General features: G+C 37.7%; 1 protein-coding gene across 1 annotated transcript in view; it reads left to right on the top strand.

The window, feature by feature from the left end:
• MIB1 (MIB E3 ubiquitin protein ligase 1) overlaps positions 1–18,395 on the top strand; it is a 139,338-nt gene that overhangs the window by 67,433 nt on the left and 53,510 nt on the right. The window contains exons 11-12 of the mRNA XM_047696601.1: positions 15,035–15,232; positions 17,859–18,010. Of these exons, the coding sequence (XP_047552557.1) occupies positions 15,035–15,232; positions 17,859–18,010 (350 nt within the window). The remainder of the gene's footprint in view (positions 1–15,034; positions 15,233–17,858; positions 18,011–18,395) is intronic.

The following is an 18,395-nucleotide window of genomic DNA, read 5'->3' as shown; positions in this document are numbered from 1 at the left end:
AATTATAAGAAGATAGGTGTGGTTGATTGAATGAAAGACCAGTTTAAAAAAGTATGTCATTTACATTAAGTTTTCAAATACGTATACACATATACAGCAGTTGTCTGGAAACTTGGAGTGGTTTTATCATTTAAGGTTGATGAAAGCTGTTCTGAAGGAGAGGACTAAGTAGAGAACAAAACAGTTTTGTCAGAAAACCCACATTTTAGTGATATTGTTGCTGTCTAAAGTGATACTGGGCAAAACTTTTAATTGGTATAAACGTCAGTTTCCTTATATATGATAATAACTTAAAGGGTTGGGGTATGGAGTAAGGGCAATAAAATACTATCTATAGTATACAACAGCAACAAGGGAATCTTTGGTGTTATTATTACCTTTGTTTGATTGTTTCTTTCCAACTGGCAGAAGGCAGAGAATATGGTTTGTTTTTTTTTTTTTTAAGATTTTATTTACTTGACAGAGATCACAAGTAGGCAGAGAGGCAGGCAGAGAGAGAGAGAGAGGAGGAAGCAGGCTCCCTAGTGAGCAGAGAGCCCGATTCGGGGCTCGATCCCAGGACCCTGGGATCATGACTTGAGCCGAAGGCAGAGGGTTAACACACTGAGCCACCCAGGTGCCCCGAGAATATGGTTTCTTAAGAAACAGATACTAATTCTGTCTGATTCTTGTCGAGTAATGAAAACAAATCTGTAGAAATTTTATATAAATGTAAAACTGAGAAGGAAAGGGCAAGTGGGCTTCAAGACTGGTCAATTTAAGGAAATTCTTCTCTTAGTAACCTCCAAAATGGCTCTAGGAATTGGTGTACATAGTTCCTGAGGACCCATTAATTCAGTTTCTGAATGGAGGCTCCCCCACTTCCCTAAGACCACCCTCCACCCCCAAAACTGGCACTATTAAGAATGTGGAGTGTCAACAAAAGATTAGATTTGTAAGACTCAGAAAACAGTCTTTAAGTTGCCTTTTATAGGAAGGCAGACTAAAATCTGAGATTATCCCAGCAGAAAAGTTCAAGCTTTAAAAGGAGACACACCAGAGATTTTGTCTTCCCTTATCTACCAATTTTTTCAGTTGCTGAGTTGAGTTTTATCAGATCATCACTGATTTGTCTTTTGTTTTTTCACATTCCTCATTTGGTCCATCATTAAATCCTATTGACTCTTAGAATATATCCAGAATTTGAACTATTTTTACCCTTCTTGCTGCTACCACTTTGGTCCTCACACTTCTTTTCCCAGATGTTTTAGTGGCTTTCTCTCTTACTCCCTTCAGCTATTGATTCATGGCTGGCTTTCTCTCTTGCTCCCTTCAGCTATTTAATGAAACCCACCCTGGGAGACCATCCTTTGGCTGTCCTACCTAATCCTTCTTACCTGCGATATTTTTTCTTTGGCCTTTTTACTACCTAACATTTACATTAAAAAAAAAAATTTTTTTTAAAGATTTTATTTATTTATTTGACAGACAGAGATCACAAGTAGGCAGAGAGGCAGGCAGAAAGAGAGAGGAAGAGGAGCCGACCTCCTGCTGAGCAGAGAGCCTGATGCGGGGCTTGATCCCAGGACCCTGGGATCATGACCTGAGCCAAAAGCAGAGGCTTTAACCCATTGAGCCACCCAGGCGCCCCTAACATTTACATTTCATTTACTTATTTTGTTTATAATGTTCTGTCTCCCCTACTAGAACGTAAACTCTATGAGGGTAGGAACTTTTTTTTTTTTTTAAGATTTATTTATTTATTTATTTATTTGAGAGAGAATGAGTGAGAGAGAGCATGAGAGAGGAGGAGGTCAGAGGGAGAAGCAGACTCCCCAAGGAGCTGGGAGCCCGATGCAGGACTCAATCCCACAAGGCAGTCGCTCAACCAACTGAGCCACCCAGGCGCCCGAGGGTAGGAACTTGATTTTGCCCATTGCTGTATCCTTAGTGTCCAGAACAGTACTGAGCTTGTAGTAGACACCCAATAAATATTCAGTGAAGGAAGCAGAATACACTACTTTCAAACAATTGTATCGAAGTTTTCGTATGATCAGAATACCAGCATCTTGATGAACTAAATGAGTTTTAGGGAAAAGAAAATGAAGTGTACAGTATTACTGACTATATTTAGGGATAATAAAATAGTTGAACTAATTTACCGAAAGTGTCAACATGTTCAGGAAATGTTTAATTCCACTGATGTTAAAAATCACAGTGCTGGGGCGCCTGGGTGGCTCAGTCGGTTAAGCCTCTGTCTTTAGCTCAGGTCATGATCCCGGGGTCCTGGGATCGAGCCCCACATTGGGCTCTCTGCTCAGCGGGGAGCCTGCCTCCCTTCCTCTCTCTCTCTGCGTGCCTCTCTGCCTACTTGTGATCTCTCTCTCTGTCAAATAAATAAAATCTTAAAAAAAAAAATCACAGTGCTTACTGAGAAGGTTCTGGGAATATAGTGGTGTATGATGTAGTAGAAATTTATCTCCCCACCTAGATAACAACTGCACTGGCAGAATTCCTTCTGATGTAACTATTTTAGAACTCTGAACTCTTGTTATGTCCAGAGGAAGGGCTTACAAGTTAATTGTGGTTGATTTTTGTCAGTTTTAACTCTTAGTTCAGCAGGTACTGCCTGTACCTCACCTTCCCCTCCAGGGGCAGGCAGCCATGTTTATGCTCTTAGATCACCCTGCAGGGGCCAGGATGGGCAACAAGGAGCCCTTGCTACAAATATCAGGATCTGTGCACTGATTGCTGCCTCTAACCATGGATGTGCAGACACAGAGCTCGGCAACCATTGTTGCCTTCTCCCATTGTTGTATGCCATTTCGCCATGGCTGAAGTGGCTTCCAGAAGTTCCGAGGAATGGTATCCTTCCTGCTCTCCCCACACCATTTTTTCTTCTTTTTCTACTTTTGGGACATTTTCTCCTTTTGGCATTAAAGACTAGGACATTCAAGAGCAATTATATATATGAGAAATTAGGAAGTCACTACACAGGTCCAAGGAAAGGTGCAGGCTCAGGAAAGACCGTAAGTTTACGCTTCAGGCTCTAAGCACAAAGACAGTCTAAAACAATCAAAAACAAAACAAAAACAGAAAACAGCAAACCCTGCAAAAGAGGGAGAATCTGATTGCAAGAGTTACTGGTTATTAGAATAAAATGTCCAGCTTTCAGCAAAAAAATCACAAGGCATACAAGGAAGCAGGAAAGTATGGTCCATTTAAAGGAAGCAAAATAAGCCAGCAGAAACTGTTGTTGAAAAAATCCAGATGTAGACTTAATAGACAAATACTCTAAAACAATTATCTTAAAATGCTCTAAGAGCTAATTGAAGATGAGAAGAAAGCAAAGAAATGATGTATGGACCAAATGGAAGTATAGTGAAGACATAGATAACCTAAAAAGAGACCAAGAAAAGATTCCAAAGTTGAAAAGTATAAGAACCTGGAATGAAAAGTTCATGGAGGAATTCAAAGGCAGATTTAACTAGACAGAAGAGAGAACCAGTGAACTGGAAGTTAAGGCAATCAAAATTACGGAGTCTGAGGAATGGAAGGAAAGGAGATTGGAGAAAAAATGAACAGAGCCTTAGGGACGTGTAGAACAGTATCAGGTGGACCATTGTATGCATTTTAGGAGTTTGAGAAGGAGAAGGGATTGGGTGAGGGTTGGAGGGAAGAGGGGAAAGTGCAGCGAGATTATTCAAAGAAACTATGACCAAAAATTTCCCAAATTTGATGGAAGGCATGACTATAAACATCCAAGAAGCACAGTGAATTCCAAGTAAAATGAATTGAGAGAGACCCATACTGAGACACATTGTAATCAAACTTTAAAGAGCCAAGGCCAGAGAATCTTGAAAGAAATAAGAGGGATGATTTGTCACTTGAAAAGGGATCCTTGTAAGATTTTCAGCAGATTTCTCATCAGAAACTTCAGAAGACAGTGGTGGACTGATATTTTTAAGGTGCTAAAAAGAAAAAAAACCCCTGCTAACCAAGAATCCTGTATCTAGCAAAACTCTCCTTCAAAAGTAACAGAGAGACATTCCCCAAAACTCAGGGAATTTGTTACTGGTACACCTGTCTTGCAAGAAATCCCGAATGGAGTTCTGCAGGTTGAAATGAAAGAATATTAGATAGTAACCTGAACCCATATGACAAAGTAATATCTCAATAAAAGTATAATATGTAAGCAGTTACAGAAGATAACATTATTTTAATAATGTTTATAATTCTTTTTGTTTCCCAGATGATTTAAGAAACTAATACATTTAAAAAATTATTAGTCTAAAATCTAGCATTATTGTAACTTTGGTTTGTAAATCCACATTTTGTTTTCTATGTAATTTAAGAAACTTAGGGATTTTTAAAAATTACTAGTTTATGGTTTTGATTACACAATGCACAAAGTTGTAATCTTGTGATAACAATAAAGGGTTGAGGATAGAGTGGTAAATCAGTTGTTATTTGTTTTTGTTTTTTAAGCTTTTATTTATTTGAGATAGAAAACATGAGCAGGGGGAGAGGGGCAGAAGGAGAGGAAGGGTGAGAAGCAGACTCCCCACTGAGCAGGGAGCCCAACATAGGGCTAGATCCCAGAACACTGGGATCATGACCTGAGCCGAAGGCAGACACTTAACTGACTGAGCCACCCAGGCGCCCCTGTAAATGAGTTTTCAATTAGCAGTAATTGTGTCTCAGATAAACCTCGTTGTTTATGATACTGCCACTGCACAAAGCTTGTAAATGAGTTTTTATATGTTATTGAAGTTAAGTAAAATGTCTTTTACTTCAAAATATCAAGTAAATATAAAAGAGTAATGTAGGAAATGAGGCAGCAAAAGCTAAGTGGCATCTAGAAAACTTATAACAAAGTGACAGAAGTTATTCCTTATCAATAATTACTTTAAATATAGTAGATTAAACTATAAAAGAGACTGGCAGAGTGGATTAAAAATGATCTGATATGTTCTGTGTATAGGAGACTCACTTTAAGATGCATAGATAGAAATAGGTTTAAAGTGAAAGAATAGGAAAAGATACTGATGCATATAGTAACCAAAAAAGGGCAGGGATAGCTATATTAATTTTAGATAAAATAGGCTCTAAATCATGAAGGACATTATTAATAAAAAGTATAATACAACAAGAAGATATAAAATTTCTAAATATTTATATGCTTAATAACAGACCATACAAATATATGAACAAAATCAACAAAAGTGAAAGGAAAAAGACATTTTTACACTACTGGTTTGAGACTTCAGTATCCTATTCTCAGTAATGTATAGAACAACCATGCAGAAGATAAGAAATATGAGGAACGAACAACACAGTAAAGCCAGCTGGAGCTAATAGACATGTACAGAACCTCTACCTAACAACAGCATGTACGTTCTTCTCAAGTGCACCTCGTGTGTTCTTTGTGGTAGACTATATGTTAAGTCACAAATTAAGTCTCAGTATATTTAAAAAGGTAGATGTCTTACAAAATATTTTCTTTGACCACATTTTGATGAAGTTAGAAATCAATAATGGAAGCAAAACTGGAAAATTCACACATTTGTGGAAATTAGATAACATACTTTTAAGCAATGAATGGATTAAAGAAATTGCAAGGGAAATAAGACAATACTGAGAGGTGAATGAAAACAAAAGCTGAACATACTAAAACCTGTGAGATGTAGTGAAAGCAGTGCTAAGGGGGAAATTTATAGCTATAAATGCTTATATTTAAAAAAGTGATTCCAAATCAACAACCTGATTTTACAGCTTAAGGAACTAGAAGAAAAAATTAATTTCAGAGATAGTAGAAGGAATGAAATAATAAATATTTTAGCAGAGATAAATAAAACAATAGAAAAACAATAGAGAAAATAGTGAAACCACACGTTGGTTTTTTGATCAACAGAACTGATAAATGTTTATTTAACTAGATTGATTAAGAAAAAACACTCAAGGGACGCCTGGGTGGCTCAGTTGGTTAAGCAGCTGCCTTCGGCTCAGGTCATGATCCCAGCGTCCTGGGATCGAGTCCCACATTGGGCTCCTTGCTCAGCAGGGAGCCTGCTTCTTCCTCTGCCTCTGCCTGCCACTCTCTCTGCCTGTACTCGCTCTTTCTCTCTCTGACAAATAAATAAATAAAATCTTTAAAAAAAAAAAACACTCAAATTACTAAAATCAGAAATGAAAATGGGGACATTACTACCAATTCTACAGAAATGGAAAGGTTTTAAGAAAGTACTGTAAATGGTTATATGCCAACAAATGGGATAACCTAGATGAACTGGACAAATACCTAGAAACACATTTAAGGCCTTTATTTCCTTGTTGATCTTTTGCTTGGATGATCTGTCCATTTCAGTGAAGGGAATGTTGAAGTCCCCTACTATTATTGTATTATTGTCGATGTGTTTCTTTGATTTTGTTATTAATTGGTTTATATCGTTGGCTGCTCCCACGTTAGGGGCATAGATATTTAAAGTTGTTAGATCTTCTTGTTGGACAGACCCTTTGAGTATGATATAGTGTCCTTCCTTATCTCTTATTATAGTCTTTGGCTTAAAATCTAATTGATCTGATATAAGGATTGCCACCCCAGCTTTCTTTTGATGTCCATTATCATGGTAAATTGTTTTCCACCCCCTCACTTTAAATCTGGAGGTGTCTTTGGGTCTAAAATGAGTTTCTTGTAGGCAGCATGTTGATGGGTTTTGGTTTTTTATCCATTCTGATACCCTGTGTCTTTTGATTGGGGCATTTAGCCCATTTACATTCAGGGTAACTATTGAGAGATATGAATTTAGTGCCATTATATTGCCTGTAAGGTGACTGTTACTGTATATTGTCTCTGTTCCTTTCCGATCTACTCTTAGGGTCTCTCTTTGCTTAGAGGATCCCTTTCAATATTTCCTGTAGAGCTGGTTTGGTGTTTGCAAATTCTTTCAGTTTTTGTTTGTCCTGGAAGCTTTTTATCTCTCCTTCTATTTTCAATGATAGCCTCGCTGGATATAGTATTCTTGGCTGCATGTTTTTCTCGTTTAGTGCTCTGAATATATCATGCCAGCTCTTTCTGGCCTGCCAGGTCTCTGTGGATAAGTCCGCTGCCAATCTAATATTTTTATCATTGTATGTTACAGACTTCTTGTCCCGGGTTGCATTCAGGATTTTCTCTTTGTCACTAAGACTTGTAAATTTTACTATTAGATGATGGGGGTGTGGACCTATTCTTACTGATTTTGAGGGGGGTTCTCTGCACCTCCTGGATTTTGATGCTTGTTCCCTTTGCCGTATTAGGGAAATTCTCTATAATAATTCTCTCCAATATACCTTCTGCTCCCCTCTCTCTTTCTTCTTCTTCTGGAATCCCAATTATTCTAATGTTGTTTCATCTTATAGTATCCCTTATCTCTCGAATTCTCCCCTCGTGGTCCAGTAGTTGTTTGTCTCTCTTTTGCTCAGCTTCTTTATTCTCTGTCATTTGGTCTTCTATATCACTAATTCTTCTGTCTCATTTATCCTAGCAGTAAGAGCCTCCATTTTTTATTGCACCTCATTAATAGCTTTTTTGATTTCAACTTGGTTAGATTTTAGTTCTTTTATTTCTCCAGAAAAGGCTTTTATTTCTCCGGACAGGGTTTCTCTAATATCTTCCTGCCTTTTTCTTTTGAGCCTGGCTAGAACCTTGAGAATCACCATTCTGAACTCTAGATCTGACATATTACCAATGTCGCTATTGATTATGTCCCTAACCTTCGGTACTGCCTCTTGTTCTTTTTTTTGTGGTGAGTTTTTCCGCCTTGTCATTTTGTCCAGGTAAGAATATATGAAGGAGCAAATGAAATACTAAAAGGGTGACAAAGACCCCAGGAAAATGTGCTTTAACCAAACAGAAGAGACCCCAAATCATGGGGGGAAGAAAGGGGGTAAAAAGTTCAGAAAAAAAAAATTAAAAAAAAAAAGAAAAAAGAAAAAAAAATATATGTATTAGACTGGTGACTAGAACAGGGTTGCCCACTTAATTTTGGGAGTATTTTGGTCTCTTAGAAGAAACTACCTCCTAAAATTTTAAAGGATGAAAAACATATATAAGGGTAGACACAACAAAGGGTTGGAATATGACTATAAAGATGAAAAAAAAATTTTTTTTTAAATTTCTAAAAAAGGAGTTGATAAGGTAAGTTGGTTGGGAGAATAAAGAGAAAGTGGAGAGAATTTGTTTGTGCTGGAAACTACAACAAGCCCGGTGCTAGATTTAGGGTATATTTTGATCTATTAGAAGAAGTTGTACCCCAAATTTTTTAGAAGAAAAAACCCTATGTGTATACAAAAAATAAAGTTAGATTCAATGAAGGATAAAATATGATTATAATAATGAAGGTTCAAAAAAGATTTTATTTATTTATTTTTTTATGAAAGGTATTGTTAAGATAAACTAGTTAAAAGAGGAAAGGGTAAAAGTTAAAAAAAATTAGCGGAAGAAAAAAATAAAGTTAAAAAAATTAATTAACTTTGCAAGACTAAAGAATCATGGGGAGAAAGCTATGAATTCCATGCTTTGCTTTCTCCTCCTCTGGAATTCTGCTGCTCTCCTTGATAAGTGAACTTGGTCTTGGCTGGATTTCTTGTTGATCTTCGCTTTCCGTAGAGTTCCGGAGGACGGGAATGAAAATGGTGGCCTCCCAATCTCCGGCCTGAGGAGCCTAGAGCTCGGGGCCCCACTCTCAGTGCACTCTCAGAGAAAACCACTCAATCACTCCTGTCTCCCTGGCCTCAGCCGTGCTTGGAGAAAAGCGCTCAATCACTCCCTATCTCCCTAGCCTCTGGCTGCGCTCCTGTGACCTGTGACCTGTGCAGCCTGTGACCAAGCGTCTCTGTCTCTGGCAGACAGCTCTGCCTGGAGTCTCCGAACCCTGCAGATCCCTGAGCTCTTGGGGGGAGGTTGGTTCCCCAGATCTTGTGGGGACCTCACTCATAGAACAGTGGCCTTTGCCACGGATTATGGTTCAAGGTAACCCCGAGTTGAGAGCTCACTCCTCAGCTCCATCTCTGTAGCCAGCTTCCCCACTCTAATACCTGTGAGCTCTGCGACACTCAGACACCCCCCATCCTTCTGTGACCTGGTGGGACCTGAGGCCACGCTGTCCCCGCATGGGCTTCACCCCGGTTTAGCCTCTGGAGCGATGTCCGTCAGTGGAGCAGACTTTTTTTTTCCCCTAAAGATTTTATTTATTTATTTGACAGACAAAGATCACAAGTAGGCAGAGAGGTAGGCAGAGAGAGAGAAGGAAGCAGGCTCCCCGCTGAGCAGAGAGCCCGATGCAGGGCTCGATCCCACAACCCTGGGATCATGACCTGAGCCGAAGGCAGAGGCCTTAACCCACTGAGCCACCCAGGCGCCCCACTGGAGCAGACTTTTTTTTTTTTTTTTTTAAGATTTTATTTATTTATTTGACAGAGAGAGACCACAAACAGACAGAGAGGCAGGCAGAGAGAGAGAGAGAGAGGGAAGCAGGCTCCCTGCTGAGCAGAGAGCCCGATGCGGGACTTGATCCCAGGACCCTGAGATCATGACCTGAGCCGAAGGCAGCGGCCTAACCCACTGAGCCACCCAGGCGCCCTGGAGCAGAGTTTTAAAGTCCTGATTTTGTGCTCCGTTGCTCTTGCGGGGAGCCGGCCCCTCCCCCTGCAGTCTATCTTCCTGTTGCTTTGGATTTATTTCTCCGCCGGTCCTACCTTTCAGAAAGTGGTTGATTTTCTGTTTCTAGAATTGTTGCTCTTCTCTTCAATCTCCTGTTGGATTTGTAGGTGTTCAGAATGGTTTGATAAGCTATCTAGCTGATCTCCTGCTATCTGATGTCGTCTCAGCCTGCTACTTCTCCACCATCTTGACTCCTTCAAATACCCAGAAACACAAAACCTGCTCAGAATGAATCAAAGAAATATAGGAATAGAAGGAAACTACCTTGACATAATAAAAGCCATATATGAAAAATTAAAAACTTGTCCTCTAGGATCAGGAAAAGATAAGGATGTGCACTTTTCCTTTCATATTCAACATGGTACTGGAAGTCCTAGCCAGAGTATTTAGGCAAGATAAATAAGAGGCATTCACACTGGAAAGGAAGAAGTAAAATTGTCTCTGCAGATTATATGATCCATGCAGAAAACCATAAAGTTCCACACAAAAAGCTTTTAGAACTAATTAAGTTATTCAGCAAAGTACCAATACCAAAGCTAGTTTCATTTCTGTACATTAACCGTTAACAATCAATGGAGGATATTAAGAAAACAATTCCATTTATAATAGCATCAAAAATAATAAAAAAGTACTTAGGGATTAATTTAACCAAAGAGGTGAAAGGCTTGTACTCCTGAAAGGAAGAAGATATAAGTAAGTGGAAACATATTTCATGTTCATGGATTGGAAGAATTTGTATTATTATGATGTCAAAACTGCCCAAACTGATCCACAGATTTAGTGTAAACCTTGTCATAATCTCAGTGATGTTTTTTGCAGAAATAGAAAAATTCATCCTGTAATTCAGTATGTCATCTCAAGGTACTTCAAAATAGCCAAAACCATGTTGAAAAAGAATAACAGAATTTTGGAAGACTCATTCTTCCTGATTTCCAGACTTAATACAAAGCTACAATAATCAAAACAGTGTGGTACTGGCATAGATATAGATACATAAGCCAGTGGAATGGAATAGAGTCCAGTAACAAATCCTTGCATACACGGTCAAATAATTTGTGACAAGGGTGCCAAGATCATTCAGTGGGGAAAGGACAGTCTTTTAAATAAATGGTGCTGAAAAAACAGGGTATCTATGTACAAAAGAATGAAGTTGGACCCTTACTTAACATTGTCTATGGAAATTAACTCAATAGGTCAAAGACCTAAATGTAAAATCTAAAAGTATAAAACTCTTGAAAGAAAACAAAGGGCAAAGCTCCCAACATTGGATTTGGCAATAATTTATTGGGTATGACACTGAAGGCACAGGCAACAAAAGAAGAAATAGACAAATTGGACTTTGTGAAAATTAAAAACTTCTGTGCACCAAAGGACACTATCAACCATGGAAAGACAACTTGTAGAATGTGGGACAACACTGGCAAATTGTATGTCTGATAATGGGTTGATATCCAGAATTTATGGAGAATTCTTAAAACTCAGCAACTACAGAAAAACCCGATTCACAACTGGACAAGGGACTTCAGTAGACATTTCTCCAGAGAATATATGTGAGTGGTTCATAAGCACATAAAAAGATGCTAAACATCACAAATCATTAGGGAAATGCAAATCAAAACCATAATGAGGTACCACCTCACACCTAATCAGATGGCTAGTATAAAAACAATACAAAACAAATCAGGGACGCCTGCCTGGGTGGCTCAGTTGGTTAAGTGGCTGCCTTCGGCTCAGGTATTGATCCCAGGGTCCTGGGATCAAGTCTTGCAGTGGGCTCCCTGCTCAGTGGGGAGCTTGCATCTCCCTCTGCCCTCCCAACTTGTGCTGCTTGCTCTCTCTCTCTGACAAATAAATAAATAAAATCTTAAAAAGAAGTGTTGGGGCTGTTGGTGTTAATGTAAAATGGTATAGCTGCTGTGGAAAACAGCATAACATTATAACAATACAAACTCCTCCAAAACAATATGGAGTTTTGTTAGAAATAGAATTACTGTATGATCCAGCAATTCCATTTCTGGGTTATATGCCCCAAAGAGTTGGAAGTAGGGTCTCAAAGAGATATTTTTGCACCCACATTCATAACATTATTCACAATAACTAAAACTTGGAAACAACCCATGTGTCCATGATGTGTGAATGACTAAACAAAATGTGGTATATGGAATATTATTTAGTCTTGAAGGAAATTCTGACTCTTGCTACAATGTAGATGAACCTGTTGAGGTCATGATGTCAATTTAAAAACTGCAGATACTGTATGCTTCCTTTGCTGTTAAGTACCTAAAATAGTCAAGAATCGTAGAGACAGGAAGTAGAGTGATGGTTTCCAGGAGCTGGGGAGAGGGACAGTGGAGAATTATTAGAGCATTGAAATCTGGGGTCGAATAAGTTGTACATGGACATAGTGGGTCAAATAAGTTGGTAAGTTAGAGTTTTATATGTGGGACGATGACGGCAGCAGGTGTAGTCCGCAGAAGTAGGCTTTAAAAGAGGTTCATTATATAGTAGAGTTACATTAAAAGGTTTTAAACATAAGTTTAGTGCTTTACAGAGGGACTTGTGTGTGTGTGTGTATGTGTGTGAAGAATAGATTGGGGTAAGATAAAGTGGAGGCAGGTAAGCTATGGCTATAAGTTAGATGAGTGAGAATCAAGGCCTTAATTAATTAGTGGTAGAATAGGAGAAAAGAAAAGAGATCTGATTATAAATTGAGGCGTAAGAGCCATTGGGTTTGGTGCTTGTATATATTGTGGCTCAGGGACATGAAGTAGGTAAGCATGACTTACAGATAGGATTTTGATATGGTCTGTGGTTCTGTCAACTAAGCTAGGAAAGACTGGAATGAAAGCAGGAAGAGAGGGGGGATAAGAGGGTAGAAAGAACCAAGATCGGTTTTAGATTTAATTTGAGGTCCCTGCCGAAATCCTTTTAGATAACTTTACTGTAATATTGTCCCTCAACATCTCACTTGGTGCTGGTATCAGAGTCATAATAATGAGCTATTTTTATTAGGTTTATTGGAAATACTTAAAATGGATTCACACAAGACAGCAACAACCCTGTTAAGATCTTTGTGCAACTGAGGTTTTTTATTTGGAAAAAAAAAACAATAAATTGTTATTTTCTAGTGCATATATTTTCCAAATTCTATAAATTTTTCTCATATATATTCTTTTGACATATATATGACAAACATATACATAAAATATATATACTTGATACACACATACACACACACACACACACACATATTTAGGGTTTTTATTTGTCACGGTTTTTTCAGTGTTTTTTTTCCCCACATGAATTGATGACAGGACCTGCATAACAGCATTACAATAAGTTTTCTAACAGCCATAAACATGTGGTACATTTCATAAACAGTCCTTGTTTTTATTTAGTGAATGTTAGTGGATTGATGTTCTTTTTAACATAAGGAAAACCACTTAGATTGGCTTAAAAATTATAAGAAATAAATGTAAATTGGAGGGTAGGAAGAGCTTAAATCTTAGATTCTGTAACATGCTACTAGAGAGGTTCATCTCTATGTCTCACAAACATACACACATACACATGTAGACATAAAATTTTTTTTTGTAAAAAGCTTATTTCTCTGGGTTGTTTAAATATAATGCTACTCAGAGGCACATGAGTTGCATCTTTAATCTTTCATGTGGTAGTGTGCTAGTTCCTTTATGCTTACAGTTGACAGTTAACAGAAACTGCTACTTTGGCTTAGCTAGATTATTAGGAAGGTAGAAGTACTGCTGAGTTGTAGTTTCCTACCTTTTCAAGAGTGGTTGTCAAATTGTTGTGGACTCCTATACAAGTGGTTTTACTTTAAATATCTGTCTGAGAAAATATGCTAAGACCAAAGACTGTTTTGAATTCAGCAGCTGTTTTGAATGAACTGTTGTTTTGTTTTTAATTTAAATCTGTGGAGAGTAGTTAAAATAATCCCGAGTACTTTATGGATTTTCAGACCACTTGCTAAAGCTGGAGTCTATGAGGAGGTAGGACTAAAGGTTGGAAATACTGCTTTGGAGAAAGTCTTAAAACATGCTTACTTCTGGGTATTAAAACTTGAGACGTAGTCTGGAATAGAGAGAGTATCTTTATAATACCCATCTCTGCCTGCATCTAGCAAAGTAATGGGACTTCTTTTTTTTTTTTTTTAAGATTTTATTTATTTACTTGACAGAGAGATCACAAGTAGGCAGAGAGGCACGTAGAGAGAGAGGGATGCAGGCTCCCCACTGAGCAGAGAGCCCGATGTGGGGCCCGATCCCAGGACCCTGAGACCATAACCCGAGCGGAAGGCAGAGGCCCAACCCACTGAGCCACCCAGGAGTCCTGAGGCCTTCTTTTTTGATGTGGACTATGTATATTATCTTCATGCAGTACGGGCATTTTTTCCCCCTTCAAAAAATAATTTCTTACAGGGGCGCCTGGGTGGTTTAATCAGTTAAGTATTGGACTCTGGATTTTGGCTCAGGTCATGATCTTAAGGTTATGAGATCAAGCCGGGCAGTGGGCTCTGCAGAGTCTACTTGGGATTCTCTCTCCTTTTCTCTCTGCACCCCTGCCCCATGCTCGCACAAGCTCTCTCTCTTTAAAAAAAAAAAAAAAAAAGGTTTCTTACATTAAAAATTTTTAAGCAATCAGGTCTTTCTCTACTTCTCCAGAAATAGGCCTATTTTAAAAGGTAAGGCATACCTACTTGATTCTTTTGAAATAGTTTGAGTGGACATTTCTCTCAATTTTGGATATATGAAATTATATGCATATATGAAATTATGCTGATCTGTGTTTCATTTTTATCTTTTAAGGTGGTACTTAATTTTTTTCTTGAATATACAGAAAAGTATATGCTTACCAACTAGAGATAACCAATGTTAATATGTTGATATATTTCTCTCAAAGTTAATTGAGATCACAGTGTGGCATCCTTTCTTTCTCTTTAAATTACTCAGCTAATGTTTATATAATTTCTATGTCATTAAAAAACCTTTGTAACTACAGTTTTTAAATGGAAAAATGTTTATGTATATTTGTATCATAATTTAGCATTTTTCTTAATGTTGACTTATCATCATGGCTGATAAATTAGGAGTAATGAAAGATCAGACTACTTCTGATATAAGTATTGATCCAGTATGTATGTGACATAGTGTATTGATCCAGGGTCATCATTTATCTTTGGAGTTAATCACTAGTCAAGTGGATTTCTGGTTATATTGTTGACTCCTTTCTGTGTTTTCTCACATTAATTCTTAATGACGTAACAGAGCTTCAGGTTTTATTTTCTCTCTAAAATATTCCCTCACTAATTCAGATTTAAATGCTGACATTTAGGATAAAGATGGAGATAGAGCTGTTCACCATGCAGCTTTTGGAGACGAAGGCGCTGTCATAGAAGTGCTGCACCGAGGCAGTGCTGACTTGAATGCTCGCAACAAGCGCCGACAGACGCCGCTTCATATTGCTGTCAATAAAGGCCATCTGCAGGTGGTGAAGACTTTATTGGACTTTGGCTGTCATCCTAGCCTCCAGGTAAAATCTTCAATGATGTACATTCTGCAGGCGTTGCTAAGATTCTGTAAAGAGGAAATACGAAGTTCTGTTGTAGGCATTCTTTTGTTATCATTTCCTTTTTGTTTGATCATTCTATGTGATAAAATTGGCAGCTGTTCTTGGAAAGATCTTTGAAGGAAAGTGTCAGTAGATTGGTTTTATACTGGAGGGTGGGGGTGGGGACTTCTTTGCAAGAATATCAGCTTATGAATTGATTTAACTTTACTGATCATGACAGTGAGCTTCAGCAGCTTAAGGAAGTAGAATAGGCTGCATTTAATGATAGTTACTTTATCTAAATTATTTTAATTGTAGCTTAATTTATCTTCGGGTCTTGATCTAGTCATTAGTCTAGGAAGATTTTCTGTTTTGGAAAATATACAGGATTTTAGGGTTAATTTTCAGTAGGACCTAATTTTTGAGGCAAGAGTCACCTAAGAGGTGATTCTTGTCCACCCATAGTTTTAGCAGCCAGATGGATTTGATTGGATATATGTCAGAGAAGCAACAAAGAAGAAAAATAGGAGTAATGGGACTGAGGGCTTGAGAACTGAAGGAATTGGAGATTTTATTCAGCTAGATGATTATCAGAGACTGATATTTCTAAGGTACAGCATTTTGGAGCTGACAGGGTTTGGAATTTAGAGCTTCTAAATGGATTATAGAATTGGGGGATGGGAGAGGAATTAGAGAGTGTTAATCTGTTGAAGGAGAAATAATTTATACCTATTTTTTTGGGTTCTGAAATGGAGACAGTGTCATCCATTGAGAGTGAATGGGGAGTAATGGGTATAGAAAAGTAATTGAGCAGAGTGATAAATGTTTGGAATAGCTTCTGTGGGGACCAGAAGGAAGGACGATCAGGGCCTGTAGAAGCTTATTCCAGCCATTATTAAGAGCCATATTATATGGCTCTTGATATATTAATTATATATTATATATATTATATATTAATATTAAATGGCTCTTAATATATTATTAAGGCCATATTAAGAGCCTGTCTCAAGTTGAAGACTATGAATTTTTAGTGTCACTACATAAAAGGTTAAAAGTGGCTGGTTGGATTGAAGTTGGATTAGGAATTTGTTATGAGGGTAGTAGATGAGCATATTCCTGGGATTAGCCAACTTTTTTCTGTAAAGGGCCAAATGATGATTTAGGCTTTCATGTAGTTTCTGTCATGACTGTCCAGTGCTGCAATTGTAGTATGAAAGCAGCCATCAATAATGCATAAGTAGATGTGTATGGCTGAATTCCAATAAAACTATTTACAAAAACAGGTGGCAGGCTGGATTTAGCAACCATGGCATAAATCATAGGTATTACTTAACTGAGAACAGTATTTATGAAACTATGAAATAAATGAAGTCTAAATTACCCATTTGTGGGGATAATGGATAATGAATAACAGCATACTACTAAATCAGTTGATTAATGAAAAAGGTAGTCAGCTTGAAAAAAAGGAAGACCAAGACAGCTGTATATTCTTTTCTTTTACATTTTTTTCTATTTTGACTAATGAGCCACTTTCCTGCCCCTTGAAAACATTTAGATTAATATTTTCACCCATGACTACATAATATATTCAGCTGCGGACTCTGAGAAACTACTAATGCCTGGGTCTTACTCCTAGAGATTCTGGTTTAGTTGTCCTAGAGAAGAGCCTAAGTATCTTTTTTTTTTTTTTTTTTTTTTAACAATGTATTTATTTATTTTAGAGAGAGAATGCTTGTTCATGCATGAGCAGGAGGGACAGAGGGAAAAGGAGAGAGAATCTCAAGCAGACTTTCTGTCACGCATGGAGCCTGACACGGGGCTCAATCTCACAACCTTGAGATCATGACCTGAGCTGAAACCAAGAGCTATAGGCTTAACTGGACTGTGCCATCCAGCACCCTGTGCCTGGGTATCTTTTTAAGAGCTCCCCTACAGATTCTAAATGTACAGCCAAGGTTGAGAACTATTGACTTTTAATTCATTGCTCTAGGGCCCCAAGACTGTGTAGGTTTGTTTTGAAATTTTAGGGCATAACGATTACTGGTAGGAAAATGGTATAGTAGGCCATTTTAAACCAATGAAATTTGGGGGTAGCTTTTTACCTCATTAGTTTTTTTTTTTTTTTAAGATTTTTTTTATTTTTATTTTTTTGACAGAGAGAGACCACAAGTAGACAGAGAGGCAGGCAGAGAGAGAGAGGGAAGCAGGCTCCCTGCCGAGCAGAGAGCCCGACATGGGACTCGATCCCAGGACCCTGAGATCATGACCCGAGCCGAAGGCAGCGGCTTAACCCACTGAGCCACCCAGGCGCCCCAACCTTATTAGTTTTTGTAATTATCTGCATCATATTTGAGGGTACTTTTTAATTTTACTTTTCTTTTTCCTTGGTAAGCTACAACATGTTCATTGTTCCCCATCTAGATTGAGGATGAGTTTAATATAATATAATGAGGCTAATGTTTCTTGCCTACATCCTAAAATTTAATGCAGAATGTTTTATTGAAGGTTACTAGATATGGCTTCTGTTCAGTATTTCAGTGTACATATTAATATTACATGTGATGTTTGGCTCAAGAACTAATGAAAATCTCTCTAAATAAAAAAAAAGGATTCTGAAGGTGATACCCCTCTTCATGATGCAATAAGTAAGAAACGTGATGACATTCTGGCAGTTCTTCTAGAAGCTGGAGCAGATGTTACCATTACAAACAATAATGGATTTAATGCTCTACACCATGCGGCACTAAGAGGAAATCCCAGGTAAAGATCTCACCTTTACTATTTTATATGCAGTTTAAAAATATTTTCCTAGCGCTGGTTCTCTTTTTCTGATACAGATGAGGAAGTAATTGCTTATTTTAGTACATTATAAATCATCTTAAAGTCTGGAAGTTTTTTTATTGTTAAACTAATACAAATATTATGAAATGAATATTATATATATTAAATATGGATATAAGTTATCAAGAATATTGCTTATATCTAAAGATTTAATTAAAATGCATTCCATTTTGAGATTTGTTTCTTTAAGATCGTTCTCAGTGTCTAATCTTATATTATCCATTTGTTTGATTTTTTTTTTTTTTTTTAAGTAGGCTCCATGCCCAGCATGTGGTCTAGCACGGGACTTGAACTTAAGACCCTG

Source organism: Lutra lutra, chromosome 12, assembly GCF_902655055.1.
Source record: "Lutra lutra chromosome 12, mLutLut1.2, whole genome shotgun sequence".
Classification (NCBI taxonomy): Eukaryota; Metazoa; Chordata; class Mammalia; order Carnivora; family Mustelidae; genus Lutra; species Lutra lutra.
This window is presented reverse-complemented; position numbering and strand designations above follow the sequence as displayed.